General features: G+C 48.6%; 1 protein-coding gene across 1 annotated transcript in view; it reads right to left on the reverse strand.

Moving 5' to 3' along the window:
* Positions 1-10,170, reverse strand: part of PAN3 (poly(A) specific ribonuclease subunit PAN3) — a 34,780-nt gene extending 24,610 nt beyond the window's left edge. Inside the window, exons 1-2 of the mRNA XM_066583286.1 lie at positions 9,688-10,170; positions 987-1,108 (exon numbers count right to left, since the gene is read on the reverse strand). Of these exons, the coding sequence (XP_066439383.1) occupies positions 987-1,108; positions 9,688-9,952 (387 nt within the window). The 5' untranslated portion in view covers positions 9,953-10,170. The remainder of the gene's footprint in view (positions 1-986; positions 1,109-9,687) is intronic.
* Between the last annotated feature and the right edge of the window lie 641 nt (positions 10,171-10,811).

Genomic DNA, 10,811 nt, shown 5'->3' on the forward strand with positions numbered 1-10,811 from the left:
AGCTGTTGGGGGAATTAAAAATTCAATGAGTGCCTGAGCGCTGCCTATGATTGGCTGAGCGCTGTGACCAATCAGACAGTGCTTTTAGCCAGCGGGGATTTTTAATCCCCACCTGCTGAAAGATCTTCAGTACAGAGCTGGGGTGCCACGCAGCAAGCCCCGCCAGACCCCCAACAGCAGCAGAGGTGAGTATTTTTTTTTTTTTTTTTAAACACATGTTTGGGATGATTTTCGGGGAAGGGCTTAAATATCCCCCCCACTGAAAATCATCACCATGGGGAGTCCCCTCATCACTGACAGTGGATAACGATCATCTCGCCCATTGATTTCAATGGGGCCCGAGCTGCTCTCACGTGTTGCATGGCATGCGTCGGAGACAAATTTTAATCTTTTTCTCCCGAATGCATGCCTGATGCCAGAGTCAGGCAAGTGGTTAATAAGTTGCAAGCCTGCATGGTGCACAACATGCATCAAGTAGCTCTTGCCTTATCTATGTGCAACTATAATACTAAGCAGACACTTTCCCAATATATGTTAGGTGTGCGAGTGGTTGTTCATTAGTATCTTGCAATGCTCCTCGATATAGCAATTTGCTGGGAAGTGACATTTGTACACCTTCATATGAGCCCAGTTACACAGGACTAACTGTCGAGCAAATGATATCTGACAGCATGTCCCAATGAAGCTCTCTTTTGCCATTACACAGAATGGTGTATCGCTGGATTGCTCACAGTACGGTCAGCATGGAGGTGGGGCGGTCAGGGAGCGCTTTCTCCCCCCGCCCGCCTCCATTCACGATGAGCAGCAGTCATTCAGGTTTCTGTATGCATATACACGGGATGACCATCGTTCAAACTCCAGTGGTAGCAGGGGTTTGAACAACTAATGATAATCGTCCCGTGTAAAAGGGCCTTATTAGTATATAGGTAAATATGGCAGAGATATTTGATTGCCCCCACCCCCATGTGCAGTGATAGGTGTATTACCTGCATCCGAGGGTAGTTTGCCTCTGCAGGGCTTCCAAAGCCATTCATTCCAATAAAGCTGGTACTGAAGTAAGAATCTGTAAGACTGGCGTCTTGTAAAGCACCTCCATCTATTCCAGGAACTGGAGGGGGGGGGAAACAAAAACAAAATATATTCAGTGGAAGCTACAGAGGAGAAACAAAATATAAAACAGACCGTTTTACATGAACATTCAGAAAAACGTTACACTGAATAATGTAACACATACTTGAGGGCCTCTAGAAGCAAGTGTCACATCTTACAAGAAAACATTTGCTTTCTGTTAGTACGATTTATTTTTTGCGTGTCAAGTGATTTGGGGGGGGGGGGGTCCAACATTAAGGATATGGATGCAGAGCAGTATTGAGCAAAGAAAGACAGTTGAACCTCTGTTTTAGGCTAAACTGAACCTCAGGTGGTTCATCTTGGCCAAACCCACTAAAAGGTCTTCTTCATAATAGACAGCCAGGGGTTAGTACTGTTAGCTTACAGCCCTGAGGCTCTGTTCAGTTCTGGCCAAGGACAATACAAGCACGGAAGCCCACACAAACTCCATGCAGATGTTGTCCTTGGTCAGATCTGTGGAGGATAACTTATGGCTCTTAGGCCACCTGCAGACGGGTGGAAATTCCGCGGCAGGATTTCCCGCAGAATTTCCGACCGTGGCAGCTGCCATAGGATTGCGTTAGAAAAGGTAATCCTCTGCAGACTGCCGCGATTTGTCCGCGTGGAAGACAAAATCGCGGCATGCTCTATTTCTGTGTAGGGCTCGCAGAGACCCGGACAGAAATGTCACTCCTCGGCCGCTGGCTCCGCTCATGCGCCGGCTGGGCGGCAGCCAGCACATCAGAACTGGAGCAGGCGAGTGCCGCGCTGGTCTCTGCAGGAGCTCGGGTCGGGTCCCGCTGCGAGAATTCTCGCAGCAGGATCTGACCCGGCCGTCTGCAGGTGGCCTTAGACTGTCCTAAACACCAGTTTTAGGGGTATTGGTGAAGTTCCAGTTCCATTTCAACCAAGTGGAACCCAACAAAACTTTCTGCTGCTGAAATTTCAACAACCAGCAGAACCCAACTTTTCAAAAGTTCGCTCAACACTAAGGGCTTACTCGTATGGGTGTATGTGGCCAACACCGTACACAGCAAATACACACCAACGTGCGCATGTTAAGTCCCCTTAACCTATATTGGAACGTAATACACACAAAAATAGGATATGCTGCAGGGCCCCCCCCCCCCCCCCATGTAAAAAACAAACACCTCAAGTGTGAGTGGCCTAATAGAAATCAATGTTCTTTTAGCACATACACCCATGTGAGTGGACACTAACACATAGAATAAAGGAGCTCCTGTTTTCAGCTGGACATCTGGCCATACTTGTGCAGCCAACCTGAATAAAGATGAATGACAACGGAGGAAAACGTGATTTTTTCTTCAAGACTTAGGTGCATTTTAAAAGGTTCTAAATGAGCACCAATCATCATGAGGCAAGTTCCTCCCGTAAAGGGAACCGGTCACCAGGTACGAGCTCTGGATCGGGTAAGCACAAGGAGTACCTCTCCAGACGTAGTTTATGATGCTCATATACCGGGTGACAAGTTTCCACTTAAAGGGGTTGTCTCGCGAAAGCAAGTGGGGTTCAGCACTTCTGTATGGCCATATTAATGCACTTTGTAATGTACATCGTGCATTAATTATGAGCCATACAGAAGTTATTCACTTACCTGCTCCGTTGCTAGCGTCCCCGTCTCCGTCTAATTTCGGTGTCTTCTTGCTTTTTTAGACGCGCTTGCGCAGATGGGTCTTCTCCCTTCGGCTCCGCAGCAGCGGCGTTTTGGCTCCGCCCCCTTGTACGCGTCATCGCATAGCTCCGCCCCGTCACATGTGCCGGTTCCAGCCTCCTGATTGGCTGGAATCGGCACATGTGATGGGGCGGAGCTACGCGACGGCGCATACACGGGGCGGAGCCAGAACGCCACTGCTGCACCGAGCCGAGGGGAGAAGACCCATCTGCGCAAGCGCGTCTAAAAAAGCAAGAAGACACCGAAATTAGACGGAGCCGGGGACGCTAGCAACGGAGCAGGTAAGTGAATAACTTCTGTATGGCTCATATTTAATGCACGATGTATATTACAAAGTGCATTAATATGGCCATACAGAGGTGCTGAACCCCACTTGCTTTCGCGAGACAACCCCTTTAAGACTGCCTTTTCATAGCTAGAATTAATAGCCGCTGCAAATAGTAGCTGACCATTACAGACCTGCGGTGAGGAGCTTATGCCAGGCCACTTTTAAAGGAAATATATGTTTATTTTTAGCAATTTAAACCAAGTAGTAAAATTGCTATTCTATTTTTTTTTTTACTTTCTGATTATAAAAGTTTACATTTGATTGTTTATACACAACTATGGAAATTTCTCTTTTATCTTAGCCATACAAAAAAACAAACAAACAAATTAAAAATCCACAAGAAACAGCCTATTTAAAATTTGCTGGCATGTTCCAGTCTATTAAAGGCATGTCCCCACCCACCCCTGTGGTCAGAGCTCACCTGGCACAAATGTCATTATGCCAGGATGGGAGGTATAACACCATGCTAGAACTATTTTGTTGTAAAACAGAGTGATGAAGTAATGTTTTTGCTGAACCCGTTGTCAGCAGATCTGACCTTCAGCGGAAGGTTAGGAAAAAAAAAAAAAGGCAAGACAAGCCATATAAGGCCAGATTCACAAATAGCATCCCCCCCCCCCCCCCCCCAAAAAAAAATACTACTTTTGTGGTGTTTTGTTCTAGTAAAAACTGCTGAGCCCAGATGTTTGCAGCAGGTCTATACACCATTTTTTGCACTAGTATTTTCTCACGGTTGCAGGTTTTTTTTATTCCATGGCATTTTTTTCCCCCCCCACGAATCACAGCATGCTCTGGATACGGCATGGTTTTTCTACAAGTGTCTGTGGAGGATAAAAAAAAAAAAAAAAAAGGAAAAACAATGCGATCATTCAAAATCTGCTTGTGGAGAGAGGGAAGCCACGAGCCTGTGGTCAGTAGCCATTTAGTATCTGCACCCACACCATTCATCCATATAACGGGGAAAGCCCTGACTGAAGAGACACTAATTCTCTAACCTCCCGATGTCGTATAAAACATGAAGTTTGGCACAAGCATTCTTTAGGTCCTAAATAGGAAAAGTAAAGGGGTCACAACACGATTGTAAAAGTATTGGCACCTCCTGGTAATGCAAATTCCCGGTGTTGTACAAGTGCTCACATGACCGGAAGCGTACAACGCTGTTATATTTCCTGGTTTGTCTGAGGCGTTGCGCATTTAACGCCACTTTTTTTAAAATCACATGCATCAATCACTTTCAGTTTGAACAAGGTCCATGGGCGGGTTGGGCTCGCTGTACTGCACAAGGGCCTCACGGCTCAGCGTCGAACACACACAGTACCCTTTTGTTTTTTTTAGGCCTCCTGCTTTTCTGTGGGATCCGTACAAAAAAGGAGCATGCTGCAATATGTTTTACGGACCAAAAGGACCGCAAAACAAATCCACATGCTTTAATCCATTTGTGGACACCCGTGCTTCTATATGGACGGCTTGATTTGTGGATCTCCCGCACAGATTCCACAAATCAAATTTACCCGTGGACATTTGGCCTAAGGCCACTCTCACAAGAGTTTGTAAAAAACACTGTTTAATGCAGAGCTTTCCTGTTTTTGTGCAGTAGCAACATAGGCAAAGTAAGATGAAGTTTCCACTTCTTTGCCCTCCTGGTGGCATAGTAAGCGGCGTTAAACTGCGTCTTCAAATGCACTCCATTCATGTCAATGGGCCATGTAGGGTGTCAAAAACGCCCTGCAACGCTGTAAGATTATACAGCGCTAGATTTGCCATTCACTAAAAACACTGCGCTAAAACACTCGTCTGAGAGGCCCCATTGAGATGAATGGAGGCTCAGTGCAGTGTTTTTGTTTGGCATTTATAAAAAAAATTAAAAAAAAAAAAAAAAAAACACACACACACACGTTGGAATTGCATAGTCTGCTTGTGGAAAATATAACACAGCACGTTCTATTTTACCACAGATATCCGCGACACAGAGCCCACTGTGTTCTATGGTCGTGGATATACCCGCAGCCCATACGCAACTACATGGTGTACGGGCTGCAGGTACCCACAGCATCGCTAAGTGACAGAGCAGAGAATATAATAAGCTGGTGTACTGTGCGTGATCTCCTGCGTACACAGTTATTTGCGAGTACGTTATGCGGCTGTCCTGCGGTGCAGATTTTAAACTCAGAATATGTCATTTTAGACTGCGGATTTCACCAGTTTACAAAGGGCCGCTCCCCAACATTGGTGCAGTTAAGTGTAGCTTGGAACAGCGGCATTTCACCAAGATTTCAAGGAGCGTTTTTGAACGCATGTCATAGCGTTTAACGCACCCCATCATTGGGTGATGGGGGTGCAATAGAACGCGAAAACACTGAAATATAAAAGAAAAATAGACAGCACAAAAAAGAAAACACAACAACACATATTATAGTCAATGGGGCCCATTTGTTTCTGGAAACTACAACCCCAAGGGCTCCTTCGCACTGGCATTTGCAATTTTGCCACTAGGAAAAAAAAACAAAAAAAAACAAAAAAAAAAACAGGAAAACAAAAGAAGAATAAATCGCATCTCTGTTCCTGTGATTTTTGAGCAAGCGCAATGCTTTTTCCCTGAGAATAATCTCCCATCACTGCCGCCCATGATTTTATCGCACAAAAGTCCATAGGAGTATCTAATATTAAAAATGCATTGCACGAAAATTGCAAATTCGTGCGCTGCCATAAAGAGGAGGCTCCATGGAAGGAGACTTAACAAAAAAATTAAACACATCCCAAATGGGAATGAAACCATTGGTTTCATAATTCTGTGTTTTCACTCTCTCGCACTGCAAAAGCACCCAAAAGCTAACGGGGTGAAGCCTGAACACACTGAACAAGATTTGACGTTCTATGAAGACCGCGGCCTGAGAAGCGCCAGCGTTGGGCAGGTTGCCTCCCACATTACCAGCTGAAGGGGTCATCACCGGATGGAAGAACAGTGTCTGACTGTTGGGGAGGGGGGCTAGTCATAAGAACAAGGATCCAGGGTGCCCTCATAAGAATGGCGTACCGCTGAACGTACATGCTGCCGCTCCAGTCGCCCCTACAGGACCGCCACAGACCACCCAAGTACAGCACACAATCTCCAGCGGTCCCACAGGGATTAAAGATGGCCCATGCTTGACTGACGCCCCATTCATACAAGTATACATGGGACTCGTGATCTGTGGGGGTCCCAGCAGTGAGATTTTCCACTGCTCAGACACTAATGCCCCGTCACATGGGTAGGGGACAAGTTCATATCTTAAAATGAACTTTTTAAAGTCAGAGCCAAAAGGGTTAAAACAATAGTACTTATCTGTTCTCCAGCCTGGCGATCCAGCACTGCAATTCCTCTAGTCTGTTGACAGCGGAGGTCAGGTGACCACTGCCTGCCAATCAGAGGTGCAGAGTCACTGTTCCAAACTGTTGGCATCATGGCAGCCAGTATGTGGGCTCTGAAACCAAGAGAACGGACAGTGACACTGTAGCCTCTGATTGGCAGGCAGCGATCACCTGACTTCCACTGTCAGAGACTGCGGGAATTATGGTGTTGCAGCCCTAATGACTGGGGCTGAGGATGTGCAAGTACCTATGTGTTATTGCAAACCCTTTTTGCTCAGATTAGAAAAAAAAATAATTTAAAAAAAAAGGAAAAAAAAAAAAAAAAATGTTAATTCTAACTGGATAACCCTTTAAGTCATAAGGCCGTGTTCACAAAGTAGACTTTTGCCAGAAGTCTGAAGTCTTCCACTGACTGTAGGGGCCTCACACAAACTTTTGGCAGCATTTACAGTCAATGTGAAGGTAGTGGATGGAAATCCACATCCTGGGCTACAGATTTCTTCTGCACAAGGATCTGAAATCTGAGTGTAGAAGGAAAATAGTGACAAGTTGATGCAAATTTGGTGTGGAATCTGCATGCTGATTTGTCCCATTGGAAAGTGCTAAATCCACAGTAACCTCACGTTTACCTCCGTGGTCGAGGTCCATGCTAGAAAATCCAATGCAGATTGCACCATATGAAAAAGCAGAGATTTGAGACTTTGCAGCAAATCTGTCCAGTTTTCAGGTCTCTGGACAGGGGGAACTGGTCCAACAGGTTTGGTCACAATCAGACCAACCACAAGTGTCAGTCTGCTGCTGATTGTTCACCCTCGGTGGTGAGGAGCTGTCAAACTGTCAGCAACACGACTGTTCAGCCGACAGCTACATGTGGCCTATCAGAGACAAACCCTGGCCATAGAGTAGGGCACAGACATCAGAGGGGCAACGCCACTTAAAGAGCTAGTCCCTAACTAGATATTTATGGCATATCCATATAGAGATGGGTCCAACTACTGGGGCACACACTGGTTTCATACGAGTCAGCGAGTTACTGAAGCTGGAAGGTGAAGTCACACGATCGGATTTGGCATGGCAGATCTGAACCATGTTCTGCAGATGCTATACTTACCCAATTCCCCGGGTCACTACTGTACTGTTCCCCTAGCACCAGCAAGGACGTGGCAACAAGTAACCTATCACCACATCCTTTCTGGAGGCCAATACACAGAAGCGCCAGGGCAGTGGTGAGTAGACTGACTATTAACAGTCAGTGCCGCTCCGTTCATTTTCAACAGGACTGCCGGAGAGGAATAACCGTGCTTGGCCTATTCCAGCAGCCCCATCGAAATGAAGGGAGTGGAGCCATTCAATGTAACGTCACCACGGGTTGGAGAAGCCACACAGAAGGGAGGACACAAGAGGAAGCGAGATCCCACATTCTTCGGATCGGTGGAGGACCCAGCGGTCGGTCCCCCACCAATCTAGCAGTTTTTACTCATCCAGCCAATGGGTAAAAACTTGGAAAAAAAAAAGAAACCCGCTTCTGCTCTGTTGGCGCCTCCTTCCGGCAGCTAAAGCCAGTCTAATATAGCGTAATACAGGCCTGCCTTGAGTTGCTGGAAGGAACTGAAAACGGCCGAAGCGGTCTGAAGGTACAAGTACTCCTTAAAGGTGATGAAAGAGTTATAGCTGATTGGTAAGAGCCCTTCCCCACATAATAACATACTCTCCTTGCTCCTCTGCGCCAGTGTTTGCTTACTGGCTCTTAATCCCGCCCAGTTTACGGGACGTCCCGGGGGCTATAGCCAACAACAGGGCGATCGATCAGTGAGCTCTGTTATCGGCTGCAGTGTCCTGTAAACGTGACATCAGAGGGGAGACCCGCAGCGGCGGTGAGCGACTACATGTCTATTGGTTCCATTACTGGCTTTTACCAATAAGCTATAACTACGACAACTCCTTTATGCCTCATGTCCACGGTACAATTAACATTTTAAATCTGCAGCGTTTTTCCTGCACGCGGATCCGCGCCCCATAGGGATGCATTAGACACCTGCAGGTAGTTAAATACCTGCGGATGTCATTTTTCCCTGCGGGCGCAGGCCCCGCGTGCAGCAAAAAATCCGGACATGCTCCATTTAGGTGCGGGTCTCCCACGGGGACGGCTCCTGCGGGCTTCTATTGAAGCCTATGGAAGCCGTCTGGATCCGCAGGAGACCCGCACCTGAATTAAACTCACCTGCTGCGGGCCGTGCGTGTCTTCCTTCCTTCGTGGCCGGAAACTTCTTTCTTCGGCCCGGCAGATGTGCCCGGCGCATGCACGCAGCCGGCATGCCAAGCACATCTGCTGGGCTGAAGAAAGAAGATCCGGCAGCGAAGAAGGGAAGACACTCACGGCCCGCAGCAGGCGAGTTTATTCTTATTTTCAGCCCTCATGTCCGCGGGGCAGGAGGGGCCCGCTGCGGATTCTTCATGGAGAATCCATAGCAGGCCTGATTTTCCCCGTGGACATGAGGCCTTAAAGTGTGAACTTACTCATCAGCCCGTGGGCGTACGTATAGGTGGTGCAGTCGCATCTGGGCCCAGGGATCCCATAAAGTCTCTCTTCCCCATATTGCAAGCCAATACCATCAATGGAGCTTTATAGTTAGGGGCCCAGCAACTTCAAGGTACGCCTCTGCATAAGCCGCTCTCACATAGGGAACCCCAGTGCTGTGAGTTTGGGTCAGCAGAGCCGCAGCCGGGCTGCGATGCTCCTCCGTAACACGATCTCCACTTGCAGATTTTGCGCCACATCCGGTTCGGCATTTCGTCCCCCCAAGACACACTGGCATGCGGCAGAGATGAAGACCCTCCTGACTGCTCCGTCCCCTCGGACGACATTTATTAACCGTCTCAGTTACTCACTTTGTTCCATTTTACCACTCAGATTTTTCCGGTGCAAAACCCCGAATTTGAGTTTCCTCCAGCTTGTTTCTACTACAACCGGACGGGGAGAGCCGGAGCACCCAGCTCTCCCATGCCCCTGAATGGTAAGTGCCCATATGGTGCAGAGCTAGGTCACAGGTGCCACTCTGCTTCCCCACACCCCTGAGTGCCACCTGCTGGGACACCACAGCTTTCTAGGGCCACCAGGAACTACAAGTTCCAGCATGCCTCCTGCACGACGTCACAGCGTTACGTAACGTCCCCCTTCCCCCCGGGCAGCACTAGGCCGCACACTCACTGCTGATCCGCGGGCCGTCAAGTCCTCCCAGCTCCACCTTCTTGCCCGTCGGGGTGACAGGATACCCCGCCAGGCTGTTGCCATGGATACCCAGCGGCTCCTCGTGCAGGAACTGGCACTCGTCCCCGTAGAAGCAGGTCTTGTCCTTCGCGTAGTAGCGGCAGAACTTCAGCTTCACCCCGGGCCCCCCCATGGGAGGCAGCTGAGGGGCCCCGGGAGCCGCCGCTGCCACCACCGCGGGGGTCGGAGGCAGTCCGCTGTTCATGGCCGCGGTACAGCTGTCTCGGCGGTGGCCGCCACCATGGAGGGAAACAACCGAGGAGGTTCCCGCAGCGCAGAAACAGGCGGGGGTCCTCGGGCCGGCGGTTACCGGGATACGCGGCGGCGTCTGTGGGGATCCCGCGGCCTCCGCCTCCTCCTCCTTGTTTTTCTCTCCGCTGTTTTCCTATTTTCCTCTTCCTGAGCTGGGAGCTTTGTACGCCTGCGCGGCGCGGGGCATGCTGGGAGCGGCGGCCTCCTGGTCCTAAAGCCGCTGGCTGTTAGCGGAGACGGGGCAGCCGCTGTTGTCTGCTGGGATAGTTGTGTGCGGCACCCGTACATGCTTCATAATAACCGGCTGACAACGACGGCCACACAGTTTTTTTGACGCGGTTATCTAAGGCAGAGGTGGCTGTATCGGGAAGAAGGAGTACGGGGTGGCTACGGAAGAGTCGCTGGCCTCACACTCTTATGAAAGCTGCCTAGAAGAAAATGTGTCTTTGTTGCTCGTAGCAACCAATCACAGTGCAGCTTTCGTTTCTTGTATGGTGAGGTAAAATGAAAACTGCACTGTGATTGGTTGTTGGACAAGAGGCAGATGTTATTTTAGACAGCTTTTATAACACTGGTGCCCACAGCAACCAATCACAGCGCAGCTTTCATTTTACCTCAGCGGTATAAAAAATAGCAACCAATCACAGCGCAGCTTTCATTTTACCTCAGCAGGATAAGAAATAACAACCAATCACAGCACAGCTTTCATTTTACCTCAGCAGCATAAGAAATAGCAACCAATCACAGTGCAGCTTTCATTTTACCTCAGCAGCATAAGAAATAGCAACCAATCACAGCACAGCTTTCATTTT

Source organism: Eleutherodactylus coqui, chromosome 1 (assembly GCF_035609145.1).
Source record: "Eleutherodactylus coqui strain aEleCoq1 chromosome 1, aEleCoq1.hap1, whole genome shotgun sequence".
In the NCBI taxonomy this organism is placed as follows: Eukaryota; Metazoa; Chordata; class Amphibia; order Anura; family Eleutherodactylidae; genus Eleutherodactylus; species Eleutherodactylus coqui.